The following is a 14244-nucleotide window of genomic DNA, read 5'->3' as shown; positions in this document are numbered from 1 at the left end:
TGATATACTTCGGTTGTTCTCTACTTTTCCTTCTTCTATGAGAAAATAGTTCTTCGCATTTCTTCATTGTCTAACTACTTGATGAATAAATATTAAATGTAAAATAAAAAACACACACTAGTTTTCGAAGCAAATGAGCTTTTTTATTATTTATATCAAAATATAATAACAACAAAGTGTCTACAATGTAACAACTTTCGACGAAATTTTCTTGATAACGCGCACTTGATATAGAAATGGTAACATCCTGAAAGATAGATAGTTAAGTGATTATAGCTGAATAAATGATGATTCGAAAAATACAACGCGCAACTATGTGGAAAATGAAAAGGAAGGAGAAGTTACATTGTATTCAAGTATGATACTTAAGTATGATCGATTGACGATTTCTTATACCGTGCTGAAGAAAATGAAGACAACATCGAACAAAGACTTCGCTTACGCTATGACCCCGTTGAAGTTCTTGTCATGGCCTTTGGGTACCTGGCCGCTTCAGGTGTTCAATACATTCTCGATCATACGTGCCATGTTTTCAACTTTTTTTGTGGTATGAAGTTTTTGCGTCATTACGTCTCTCAACTAATGATTAATCGGGATTTAAGTATCGTTCTATTGCAGCTGCTAATGCTAGCGATCCTACAAGTGGAATTATATTTGGACAGAAGCAACGCGGAAAATAATCTGGATGCTCTAGTATTAATCAATGGTGGCATTTTGGCAGTGGCAAAGGTAATGTGTTTTCATGTATGGCCCATAGGACTCAACTCCAATTTTACTTCTGCGGTTAAGGATTACAACGAATTAAACAGTGAAGAAAACCGAGTGATTGTGCGCCGACACGCTTACATGGGTAGAGTAGCGTGAGCCAGTTTAATATTTAGCTCGTATGTTGCCTCCACGCTTTTCATGACTGTGCCTATGTTTGCTGGGGATGAAGAAGAAATGATTAATGTAACGGAAGAAAGTGCAATAAAATATCCTATGCCATCTGAAAATACACTAACACTTATAAATATGCCGGAAAATATGTATTTTGTGATTTTTATTGTAGAATATTTAATGTTGCTACTTACGAGTACTGGAAATCTAGGTAATGATTCATCATACACATAAATATCAACACTTGTTCACGATATGATTTTAGTATTGAAATGTTTTGTTTAATTTTAAATATTTAGGTAGTGATTCATTGTTTTTTGGTATTGCCTTTCATTTGTGCGGTCAAGTGGAAATTTTGAAACTAGAATATAATAAATTGTCCAACGAGAACGAAAAAACAACGAAACATATTACTTTATTAACCAAGAGGCATATTTATTTGCTGAAACTAAGCGACATGTTAAATGAAACAATTAGCTCTATTTTGATCGTACAACTATTTTCAAGTTGTGTGCTTATATGTACAACCGGTGAATATTTGCAAGATTTTTATTTCACTTAATAAAATAACATTTGATTAAACAACAGCATAATTTTATTTAAGTGCATTCAATTTATGGAAATTTATATTATCTGTTTCTAGGATTTGAATTTATTCTCGCTTTAAGTATTGGAAATATCGTTATGACAATAAAAACGTTTATAGTAATATGTGTACTATTGATACAATTATTCGCATATAGTTACGTGGGTGAATATTTAAAAACTCAAACTGAAGATCTTGGTAATTCGGTATACTTCTGTACTTGGTACGATATGCCAAAAAATGTGTCACAAAACATTATTTTTATCATTATGAGAGCTCAACATCCTGTTCTCTTGACGGCTGGGAAATTCTTTGTTGTCAATATGGAAACGTATATGAGTATTTTAAAAACTTCGATGTCGTATCTTTCAGTTCTCCGAGTGATGGTAAATTCTTAAGATTTTTATATTGAAGTAATAATATAAAAGTATAATATTTTAAGAACAAAGAATCTAAAAATATATATCAATATAATAAAGCACAATAAAATATTAAATATTACATATTTTGTTATCTATTAATGTAAAATACTCAAATTCTAATCATTTTTATTGTCGAATAATGTGCAACAGATATCGTTTCTGTAGACTATAAATAATAATTTAGAAAATGAATAACAGATGGCGCTGTAATGTTGTTTGATATGTGACTACATTAGCTAATACAACAAACAATAATGCCGATCAACAGATCGCAGTGCCACCATGCGGCACAAAAATTATATATGACACTAGCATACTTCTCTTATAATTGAAAATGATTAAAAATGATTATTCAAATATCAAATATATAACGATATAATTTTTTGTAAATGTAAATATTTAATATTTAATATATTTAATTTAATATTTATTAATGATAAATTTTGCATTATAATCATATTTCTGCTTTGAAGGCGCGAAAATATTTGAATTACATATAAATATATATATAATATATGTAAATACATACATATGTTAACATAAAATGTGATTTAATTAATTAGAATCGTGATGTAATCTTATTATTATATTAATAATTGTACGTACTTACATATATTATGCACGCATTTCTAATCATATAAAAAAATTAAAATGATTTTTCAACGAATTATATTTATTTAAAAAAATGATTAGCATAACGAAAGAATTACTCTAAATATTTTTAAAATCTTTAAAATTAAAAATGTAAAAAAAAATGTTCATAAATATGTAAAATAAAAATGCAGATAAGAAATGAATAACAAACGTAAATATTTCTAGAATTAAGAAAAATATAAAAGTGCAATATTAAAAAATAAAAATTTTAAAACATAGATATAAAAATAATAAATATGTGACAGATAAATAATATAAAACTAGAAAAATGAAGATGCAAAATCTTATCAAAATTTGTGAAAGGAAAAATTTAAAAGCATTTTATTTGAAAGTAGATTTAATATATTAAGATAAAATTTTAATAACAAAAAAGATTCATAAAATATTTCCATAATTAAATAGTTATTTTTTTTATAATTTTACATTCTTATATATACTTACATTTTAACACTGTCAGTTGTTTTCTTTTCTTTTAAGAAATAGGACCTTTTAGTTATGAGAAAACAATTCTCTATGTTTCCATTTTGTCATATTCTTAACTTAACAACTTGTGAATATTTTTTTGAATAAACCTTTAGAAACTCAGACCGATTTTCGCAGCAAATGCTCATGGGCTTTTATTATTCATATCGAAGTACAGCAATAAAGTACTCTACAAAAGTAATAACTTTAGTTGGAATTTTCTTAGTGACAGTTGATATAGAAATAGAATCGTGTTGGACGGTAGATAGTTAAGTGATTACAGCTGAATAAAAGATGATTCAAAAAATACAACGCATCGCTATGTGCAAAAAGGAAAAAGAGAGGAAAAGGATACATTGTATTCAAGTATTACTGAGTATGATCGATTGACGATTTCTTACATCTTCTAAAAAAATGAAGACAACATCGAATAAAGACTTCACTTACGCTATGACTCTGTTGAAATTCCTGTCATGGCCCGTAGGAACTTGGCCTTTTCAAGTGTACGATACATTTTCACTTACACGTACCATATTTTCAATTTCACTTTTGGTACGAAATTTTAGTATCATTGTATCTCTCAAATGATTATGATTAATATCGTTTAAGAATAATTTTATTGCAGTTGCTTATGATAGCAATCGTGCAAGTGGAATTATATTTGGACAGAAGCAACGCGGAAAATAACCTAGATGCTCTTCTATTAATTAATTGCGGCATTTTGGCAGTGGCAAAAGTGATGAGTTTTCGTGTACGTTCTACAGGACTTGTATCCAATTTTATTTCTGCGGTTAAGGATTACAACGAATCAAACGATGAAGAAAATCGTGTGATTATGCGTCGGCACGCTTACATGGGTAGAGTTGCATGCCTTAGTTTAATATCTTGTTCGTATGTCTGCTCCACGCTTTTCATAACTGTGCCTATGCTTGCTGGGGACGAAATAGAAGTGATTAATGTAACCGAAGAAAGTGTAAAATATCCAATTCCATCTAAAAATGCATTGGAAATTATAAATATGCCTGATAATTTGTATTTTATGGTTTTCATCGTAGAATACATGATGCTACTATTCACGAGTATTGGGAATCTAGGTAATGATTCATCATATCAAATATTTTGTATTAAAATATCTTTTTTTTCTTTATCTATTAGGTAGTGATTCAGTGTTTTTCGGTATTATTTTTCATTTGTGCGGTCAAGTGGAGATTTTGAAACGAGAATATAGTAAAATGTTCAACAAAAACGAAAAAATAACGGAACATTTTATTTTATTAATCAAAAGGCACATTTATTTGTTAAATCTGAGTAAAATACTGAATGAGACAATTAGTTCTATTCTGGTCATCCAACTTTTTTCAAGCTGTGTTCTTATATGTACAACTGGTGAATATTTGTACTTTCACTTCACTTCGTGAAATGACGAACAAAGCATAATATTTAAATGTGCTATAACAGTGACTGATTCTATTTCTAGGATTTCAATTTATTCTCGCTTTGAGCATTGGAAATATCGTCTTGACGATAAAAATACTTATAATAATGTGCGTACTCTTGATACAACTATTCGCATATAGTTATGTAGGTGAATATTTGAAGACTCAAACTGAAAGCGTCGGTAATTCGGTGTACTTCTGCACTTGGTATGATATGCCAAAAAATATATCGAAAGATATTATTTTTATTATTATGAAAGCTCAACGTCCAGTTCTCTTAACAGCTGGAAAAATCTTTGTTGTTAATATGGAAACATATATAAGTATTTTAAAAACTTCGATGTCGTATCTTTCAGTTCTCCGAGTGATGGTAAATTCTTAAGATTTTTATATTGTAGCAAATATTTTAAGAATATAAAAGAATTTAAAAATTTGTATTAATATAGTAAATTTATATTAGTGAAATAAAATATAATAAAATAAAATAAATGATACATTCTTGGTGATCCATTAATCAAATATTCGAATTTAAATCATTTTAGTGTTGAAAATGTACAGATATCATCTCAGTAGACTGTAATAAATGATTTTCGAAATGAATAACAGATGGCACTGTGATAGCACTGTGATGTTATTTGATATATGGATAATACAAAAAACAACAATATAGATCAGCAGTGCCATCATGCGGCATAAAAGAACATATATGGATACTAGCATTCCTTTCTTATAATTAGTTGAAAATGATTAGATTATTTAAATACTAAATAGCAATAATTCTATAAACTTATGCAATTGTAAATGAATAATATTTTATGTTTGATTTAATAATATATATTTATTAATACTTCTTGCATCATAATCACATTTCTGTTTTAAATACGCGGAAATATTTGAAATAAATACATATGTAATATATGTAAATACATGTAAATATAGAATGTTTAATTAAAATTGCGATGTGATCTTATTATTGTTTTGTAATGAACGTAGATGTTATATACTTATATATTATATAATCTTCAAATAAGATTGAAATGATTTTTCAAAAAAATATATTTATTTAAAAAAAGTCTCAAATAATTACTTTAAATATTTCTGAAATCTTTAAAATCAAGAAAATTATAAAAAAATATTCATAAGTAAAATAAAAATATAAGTAGAAAAAATAATAAAGATAAGTACTTATAAAATTAAGAAAAATGTATAATATTGCGAAAACTAAAGATAATAGAAGATAAAAGATAAGTATAAAAACTATAAATATTTCATAACTAAATATATAAAATTAAATTAAAAAGATATATTTTTGTGGATATCAAAAATTTTTCTTATATTATATTTTTCTAATACGAAATTTTTGATAAAAATTAATTCAAAATTTCCTTCTATTGAATTATATATTTTTTATAAATTTATATATAAATATTTTCTATGACAAGCAGAAATGTATATAAAATATATATAAAAATATACATAAAAATGTAAAATTTTTGGAAATATTATTATATAAAGATTAATGTATTAAAAAAAAATCTTCATAACAAAAATATTTCTATAATTTAATATACCTAATATTTGTAATGTAATTATTTGATGTTTTTTACTTACTTATTTTAATATTCAAATCAGATTTCACTTTTTTAGTCTTCCTTCAAGACAAAAACCAAATATATATACAATACATTATTTACGCCTACACTGGTAACCGAAGAAACCACATAAACCATCTTCTCGGAGAGCGTATGGAGTAATATATGAAGTAATTTGTCGTCGAAATTCAATTTACTGTGACAGCTAGGAAACTTATTATTATAAACGTATTCATCTTCAAAGATACTAAAAAGTTTCTTTCTGTCTGTTAAAAATAATAACAGACATATGAAAATTATTTGATTATAAATGTAATATATTCATTTCACAATTTCGATCTCTTCATGTTTGATATATCCTTTATAACAAAGATGATATTATTCCATAAGAGAAAAATAAAAGATATTTTCAAATTTTTGGATAATATTAATACATGGAACACAATTTATCAACAGAACATGTGCTGATAAAAAGATATTTCCAATAATATAATTTTTAAGAATTCCATTTGCATTCTTTGTTAAAAGTGATTGCAATTTAATTAACATTAAACATTTTAGTTCTATTTTTTTTCTAGAATCTTTTAGTTATGCGAGAACAATTCTCTACTTTTTTATATTGTCATATTCTTAACTTGCAAAAAATGTTTCTTTCGAATTCTTTTAGAAATTCAGACTAATTTTAGAAATAAGTAAATGCTTACTGACTTTGAGATTCTATTATTCATACCAAAGTATAAGGAACAAAGTATCTGCAACGCAATAACTTCCATCGGAATTTTCTTACGCGTAGTTGATATAAAAATGGTAACATCTTGAACGATAGATAGTTAAGTGATTATAGTTGAATAAAAGATGATTCGAAAAATACAACGCGTCAGTCACTATGTAGAAAAAGAAAAGGAAGGAAAAGTTACATTGTATTCAAGTATGATACTTAAGTATGATCGATTGACGATATCCTACATCGTCCTAAGAAAATGAAGACAACATCGAACGAAGAATTTGCTTACGCTATGACTCCATTGAAATTCCTGTCGTGGCCCGTGGGAACTTGGCCTTTTCAAGTGTACGATATATTTTCACTCATACGTACCATATTTTCAGTTTCACTTTTGGTACGAAGTTTTATTATCATTGCATCTCTCAAGTTATGATTAATATCGTTATGATTAAAATCGTTTCATTGCAGTTGCTTATGATAGCAATCGTGCAAATGGAATTATATTTGGACAGAACCGATGCGGAAAATAATCTAGATGCTCTTCTATTAATTAATTGCGGCATTTTGGCAGTGGCAAAGGTGATGTGTTTTCGTATACGTTCTATAGGACTCGTTTCCAATTTTTCTTCTGCGATTAAGGATTATAACGAATTAAACAGTGAAGAAAATCGAGTGATTGTGCGCCGACACGCTTACATGGGTAGAGTAGCGTGCGCCAGTTTAATATTTTGCTCGTATGTCGGCTCCACACTTTTCATGACTGTGCCTATGCTTGCTGGGGATGAACAAGAAGTGATTAATGTAACGGAAGAAAGTGCAATAAAATATCCCATTCCATCTAAAAATATATTGGCAATTATAAATATGCCAGAAAATATGTATTTCGTGGTTTTCATCATAGAGTACATAATGCTGCTACTTACGAGTACTGGAAATCTAGGTAATCATCTGTCATGTATATAAATATCAATACTTATCCGGAATATGATTTCGGTGTCAAAATATTTTGTTTCATTTTAAATATTCATTTTAAATATTTATTAGGTAGTGATTCCTTGTTCTTTGGTATTGCTTTTCATTTGTGCGGTCAAGTAGAAATTTTAAGATTAAAATATAATAAATTATCCAATGAGAATGAAAGAACAATGAAACGTGTTAGTTTATTAACCAGGAGGCACGTTTACTTGTTGAAACTAAGCGACATGTTGAATGAAACAATTAGTTCTATTTTGGTCATACAACTATTTTCAAGTTGTGTACTTATATGTACAACCGGTGAATATTTGCAAGACTTTTATTTCATTTAATGAAATAACATTTGATTAAACATAATTTTATTTAAATGCATTTCATTTATAGAAATTTATATCTGTTTCTAGGATTTGAATTCATTCTTGCTTTGAGCACTGGAAATATCGTCATGATAATAAGAATATGTATCGCAATGTCTGTGCTCTTGATACAACTATTCGCATATAGTTACGTGGGTGAATATTTAAAAACCCAAACTGAAGGTCTCGGTAATTCGGTGTATTTCTGTACTTGGTACGATATGCCAAAAAATGTGTCACAAAATATTATTTTTATCATTATGAGAGCTCAACATCCTTTTCTCTTGACGGCTGGGAAATTCTTTGTTGTCAACATGGAAACGTATATGAGTATTTTAAAAACTTCGATGTCGTATCTTTCAGTTCTCCGAGTGATGGTAAATTCTTAAGATTTTTATATTGAAGTAAATATTTTAAGAACATGAAAGAATTTAAATATTTATATTAATGTAATAAAGCACAATAAAGTATTAAATATTATATTCGTGGTGATCTATTGATATCAAAATTATTTTAATTTGAATCGTTTTAATGTTGAAAATGATCATATTGTGCAATAGATATCGTTTCAGTTTACTACAATAAATGCATACTATAATAAATTTTCGAAATGAATAACAAATTATATTGTAATGCTATCTGACACATTAATCAATCATGAACAACAATCAGCAGATCACAGTACTATCATGTGGCACAAAAATCACATGAATATTAATATATCTCTCTTAAAATTAGTTATAAATGATTTAAAATGATTAGATTATTTAAATGTGAAATGCATGCAAAAGAATGACTCTCTATGCAAAATAAAATACTTAATATTTTATATGTTTAATTTAATAATATGTATTTATTGCCGATAGATCTTAATTGCAATCATATTTTGTGTTTTAATTGCGAAATATTTGAAATATATATATAATTCATGTAAACATATATATATATGTAAATATAGAATATAATTTAATTAATTAGAATCATAATGTAATCTTACTATCATTTTGCAATAGATATATTTAGATATATGCTTTCTAATCATCAAAAAAATTGAAATCGTTTTTCGATGAAAAAATATATTTCTTAAAAACGACTTGTTTTAAATACTTCTAATATCTTTATGATTAAAAAAATTGTAAAAAAATATTGTTCGATAAAAGAAAAATACAAATAAGAAATGAACAAAGATAAATATTTCTAGAATCAAGAAAAGTAAACAGAAAGAATATATAATTTTGAAAAAATAAGAATTATAATAAAGATGAACATATAAATTAGTAAATGAATAAAATAAAATCAAAAACTAAAAATTTCAATTTTGTAATAAATTGATTTTATGTATTCTATCTTATATCGAAAAATATTCTCCACAAATTTATGCATAAAATATATATATGAATGTATATAAAAATGCAAAATTTTATTAAAATTTTTGAAAAATTTGAAAGCATTAATTTTAAAAGTTAATATCTTAGAAGAAAATTATTCTAAGAGAAGAAGGTTCCTGAAATATTTCTGAAATTTAATAGTTATTTTTTTTATATTTCTTATATACTTACATGTTAATGTTTCAATATTTAAACAGATTTCATATTTTTGAATACAATAGATTTAATCTTTTTGAATACAAAAGATTAATGCATTGAAAATTGTGATTTCGATTGCAAATATCTACACTGGTAATCGAAGAAATTGACTTTCATTTATTACAATTTCGGAGATGTATATCGAGAAATCTAATACTGGTAATTTATCATCAAAATTCATTTAAATAAGTTGGAAAACTTGTTTTTGAAGTTTAGGCTTCTATCTATCGATCTGAAAAATAATGATGGACATATGAAAAAAATTATTTGATTATAAATGTTATATATTTTCGATATTTAACAATTTTCGATTAACAATTTTATAATAAAATAATATTGTTATTTGATAAAAAAAATAATAAGATATTTTTCACAAATTTTTACATAAATATTAATGCATGAAATATACTATATTCTATAAGATGATAGAATTTTAACTTGCACCAATGTATACTCATAAAAAGAAATTTCCGACAATTCAATTTTTAAGAATTCCGTTTACAATTGCATTCTTTCTGCTCATGTTAAAAGTAATTTAGACATTTCAGTTGTTTTCTACTTTTCTTCTAAGAAATAGGATCTTTTAGTTATAAGAAAACAATTCTTTTCTTTTTCGAAATGTTATATTCCTAGCTCGTAAAGAATGTTTTTTTAAATGAACCTTTAGAAACTTAGACCAATTTTCGAAGCAAATGTTCATGGGTTTCTATTATTCATATCAAAGTATAGCAATAAAGTACCTACAAAAGTAACAACTTCTGTCGGAATTTTCTTGGTGACGACAGTTGATATAGAAATGGAAATGTCTTGAACGATAGACAGTTAAGTGATTACAGCTGAATAAAAGATGATTCGAAAAATACAACGCATCGCAAAAAGAAAAGGGAGAAAAAGAATACATTGTATTCAAGTATTACTGAGTATGATCGATTGACGATTTCTTACATCTTCTAAAAAAATGAAGACAACATCGAATAAAGACTTCACTTACGCTATGATTCCGTTGAAATTCTTGTCATGGCCCGTAGGCACTTGGCCTTTTCAAGTGCACGAAATATTTTCAATCTCACGTACCATATTTTCAATTTCACTTTTGGTATAAAATTTTTATATCATTGTGTCTCACAAGTTATGATTAATTGTGTTTAAGAATTGTTTTATTTCAGTTATTGATGGTAGTGATTTTACAAATGGAATTATATTTGGACAGAAGCAACGCGGAAAATAACCTAGATGCTCTTCTGTTAATTAATTGCGGTATTTTAGCAGTGGCAAAAGTGATGTGTTTTCGTATACGTCCTATAGGACTCGTTTCCAATTTTTCTTCTGCGATTAAAGATTACAACGAATTAAACAGTGAAGAAAATCGAGTGATTATGCGTCGGCATGCTTATATGAGTAGAGTAGCATGTGCCAGTTTAATATCTTGCTCGTTTTTCGCGTCCACGCTTTTCATGACTGTGCCTATGCTTACTGGAAACAAAGAAGATATAATTAATGTAACGGAAAAAAGTATAATAAAATATCCAATTCCATCTAAAAATGCATTGGCGATTATAAATATGCCGGAAAATTTAAGTTTCATGGTTTTCATCGTAGAATACATGATGCTATTATTCACGAGTACTGGGAATCTAGGTAATCATTTATTATATTAAATATTTTTTTATATTTGTTTTTTTTTTTTATAGGTAGCGATTCATTGTTTTTCGGTATTGTTTTTCATTTGTGTGGTCAAGTGGAGATTTTGAAACTGAAATACAGTAAATTGTCCAATACAAACGAAAGAACAATGGAACATATTATTTTATTAATCAAAAGACATATTTACTTGTTGAATTTGAGTAAGATGCTGAATGAGACAGTTAGTTCTATCTTGGTCATACAACTTTTTTCAAGTTGTGTACTTATATGTACAACTGGTGAATATTCGTATCATTTTTACTTTATGGCATTTGATAAACTATAACAAAATAATGTTTTAAGTGTATCTGATCTATAAAGTTTATAAAAATAATTTACAATTATTTCTAGGATTTCAACTTATTCTCACTTTGACTTTTGGAAATGTTGTCTTGACGATAAAAATACTTGCGGAGATATCCATTCTTTTGATACAATTGTTCGCATATAGTTACGTAGGTGAATATTTAAAAACTCAAACTGAAGGTATCGGTAATTCGGTGTACTTCTGTACTTGGTATGATATGCCAAAAAATGTATCGAAAGATATTATTTTTATTATTATGAAATCTCAACGTCCAGTTCTCTTGACAGCTGGGAAATTCTTTGTTGTTAATATGGAAACATATATGAGTATTTTAAGAACTTCGATGTCGTATCTTTCAGTTCTCCGAGTGATGGTAAATTCTTAAGATTTTTATATTAAAACAAATATTATAACGATATAAAAGAATCTAAAAATTTATGTTAGTATATTTATATAATGTAAATATAATATATTTTCGTGATTTATTGATAGTATTTTAAATACCTGGATTTCGAATGGTTTTAGAATCGAAAATATGTAATAGATCATCTCAGTAAACAATCAATAATTCATATAATATTCGAGAGATGGCATTGTCATTAAATTAGCCAATCACAATAGATTAGAACGCCACCAAGCGGCGCAAAGAACATATATGGATGCTAACATACCTTTCTTAGTTAAGACTGATTAGAAATGATTTTTTTAAATATTTGTTTTTAAATATCAAATTCATAAAGACATATAATTTCATGTAAATATATTTAATATTTTATATGTTTGATATAGTAACATATGTTTTTTATTTTTATGTAAAGGATTTTACTCATCGAGATTTCTTTTTTTAATTTTACTAAAAGTTACTTATATGTTTATCAGTAACTTTTTCATTGTTGTAATATGTTTCAACAGCGCAGAAATATTTGAAATATATATTTAAAAATAGAATTTGGTTTAATTATTTATGGTTGCGATGTAAAGTTTTTATAATGAATTGAACGTATTTACATATAACGCTGTGCACACCTTAACCTCAAAAAAGAGTTTAAATGTTTTTCGACGAAAAAGTATTTTTTTTTAAAAGAGGTATTTTTATCTTAAGATGGCATATCGTTTGAGCAATAAAGAAAAATTTAAGTCATTTTTAAAAGTGACCAGTACCGCTACTGTTTTCTATGCCGGGGTCTGCATTTATCAGGGTGATGAAAACATTTACAACAAATTTGTCATGCCATTCGTACAATTAATAGATCCCGAATTTACACACAATTTCGCAGTGAAAATTTTAAAATGGGGTCTTTTATCTAAACCAAATGTAAATGATCCAACTTCTCTTGCCATTGATGTTTGGGATTTAAAATTTAAAAATCCAGTAGGGATGGCAGCTGGTTTTGACAAACAGGGTGAAGCAATAGAAGGCTTGCACAAAATAGGATTTAGTTTTGTAGAAATAGGTAAGAATAATAAAATGAATCATAATTAAAACAATGTTATATTATAACATTTATTACAGGATCGGTTACACCAAAACCTCAAGAAGGCAACTCCAAACCTAGATTATTTAGATTATTAGAAGACAATGCAGTTATTAATAGATATGGTTTCAATAGCGAAGGTTATGATGCAGTGTGGAAATATTTACAAAAATTAAAAAAAAATCAGAACTTTAATGGTATCGTTGGAGTTAATTTGGGTAAAAATAAAACATCAGAAGATGCAGTTCAAGATTATATAGATGGTATTAAGAAATTCTCAGACGTAGCAGATTACTTTGTAATTAATGTATCTAGTCCTAATACTCCTGGATTAAGAACATTACAAAGAAAACAAGATTTAGAAGATTTGTTAATAAAAATTAACGAAATCAGACGATCTATACAAAGCAATCAACCTTTACTATTGAAGCTCGCTCCAGATTTGTCCGATTCCGAAAAGCAGGACATTGCAAATGTAATACTTGAAGAGAAGTCAAAAGTAGATGGTCTAATATTGTGCAATACTACAATAACGCGTAATAATTTATCGAGTCCTCTTAAAAACGAAACCGGAGGCCTCAGTGGTGCACCTCTTACCGATATGTCAACCGCAATGATATCTGATATGTATAAACGAACGCGAGGTACTATTCCAATTATCGGAGTTGGTGGTATATTTAGTGGAGCAGATGCTTATAACAAAATTAAAGCTGGTGCTTCATTGGTACAAATTTATACATCATTTATATTTATGGGGCCACCAGTCATAGGAAAAATTAAACGAGAATTAAATGATATGCTGAAACAAGATGGCCTGAAATCTATTAAAGATGCGATTGGGAAAGATGTCAATATTAGTAAATAGTTATATACATAATAATTATTTGCTAAAATTATCTATATTATTGAATTATATTATGTTAAAATTATTTTAACATAAACGACTTCGTTTTTTTTTCGTTTAATTGCTATAATTAATTTCTGTTTTGAAAATATGTATATTCTACATGTATATTCTAAGTATTCTATATAAGTAATAAAACAATATTTGTGATACGCAACAATAATATTTTTTTTCATCATTTTCAAAATTTATAACGACTGACG

The 14244-nt window shown here is 26.9% G+C and overlaps 3 protein-coding genes across 3 annotated transcripts; all 3 read left to right on the top strand.

Moving 5' to 3' along the window:
* Positions 1 to 29: 29 nt before the first annotated feature.
* Positions 30 to 5146, top strand: LOC108002282 (uncharacterized). The gene is given in 8 exon segments (XM_062086207.1): positions 30 to 547; positions 619 to 1090; positions 1179 to 1409; positions 1523 to 1851; positions 3400 to 3555; positions 3629 to 4097; positions 4159 to 4389; positions 4481 to 5146. Coding segments are annotated over 8 exon segments (2418 nt in total). The 5' UTR covers positions 30 to 358; the 3' UTR covers positions 4822 to 5146.
* A 1665-nt stretch (positions 5147 to 6811) lies between these two features.
* Positions 6812 to 12573, top strand: LOC108002265 (uncharacterized). Its single transcript, XM_062086206.1, has 8 exons — positions 6812 to 7149; positions 7224 to 7695; positions 7800 to 8030; positions 8135 to 8469; positions 10613 to 10768; positions 10839 to 11310; positions 11364 to 11594; positions 11707 to 12573. Exons 1-8 carry the CDS (start codon positions 7012 to 7014, stop codon positions 12045 to 12047), a joined length of 2376 nt encoding a protein of 791 aa, XP_061942190.1. The 5' UTR covers positions 6812 to 7011; the 3' UTR covers positions 12048 to 12573.
* Positions 12319 to 14201, top strand: LOC108002295 (dihydroorotate dehydrogenase (quinone)). The gene is made up of 2 exons (XM_017063888.3): positions 12319 to 13116; positions 13176 to 14201. Exons 1-2 carry the CDS (start codon positions 12765 to 12767, stop codon positions 14000 to 14002), a joined length of 1179 nt encoding a protein of 392 aa, XP_016919377.1. The 5' UTR covers positions 12319 to 12764; the 3' UTR covers positions 14003 to 14201.
* Positions 14202 to 14244: the final 43 nt, after the last annotated feature.

The sequence above is a fragment of the Apis cerana genome, linkage group LG15 (genome assembly GCF_029169275.1).
Source record: "Apis cerana isolate GH-2021 linkage group LG15, AcerK_1.0, whole genome shotgun sequence".
Classification (NCBI taxonomy): Eukaryota; Metazoa; Arthropoda; class Insecta; order Hymenoptera; family Apidae; genus Apis; species Apis cerana.
Note: the sequence above shows the minus strand (reverse complement) of the source record. Positions and strands in the feature narration are given on the sequence as shown.

Bases quoted from the DNA above. Each gene is read 5' to 3' on its own strand.
- LOC108002265 (XM_062086206.1), top strand. From the start codon at position 7,012: ATGAAGACAACATCGAACGAAGAATTTGCTTACGCTATGACTCCATTG. The intron at 7,150-7,223 runs GTACGAAGTTTT...GTTTCATTGCAG, and splicing joins TATTTTCAGTTTCACTTTTG to TTGCTTATGATAGCAATCGT. The intron at 11,311-11,363 runs GTAATCATTTAT...TTTTTTTTATAG, and splicing joins CACGAGTACTGGGAATCTAG to GTAGCGATTCATTGTTTTTC.
- LOC108002295 (XM_017063888.3), top strand. From the start codon at position 12,765: ATGGCATATCGTTTGAGCAATAAAGAAAAATTTAAGTCATTTTTAAAA. The intron at 13,117-13,175 runs GTAAGAATAATA...CATTTATTACAG, and splicing joins ATTTAGTTTTGTAGAAATAG to GATCGGTTACACCAAAACCT.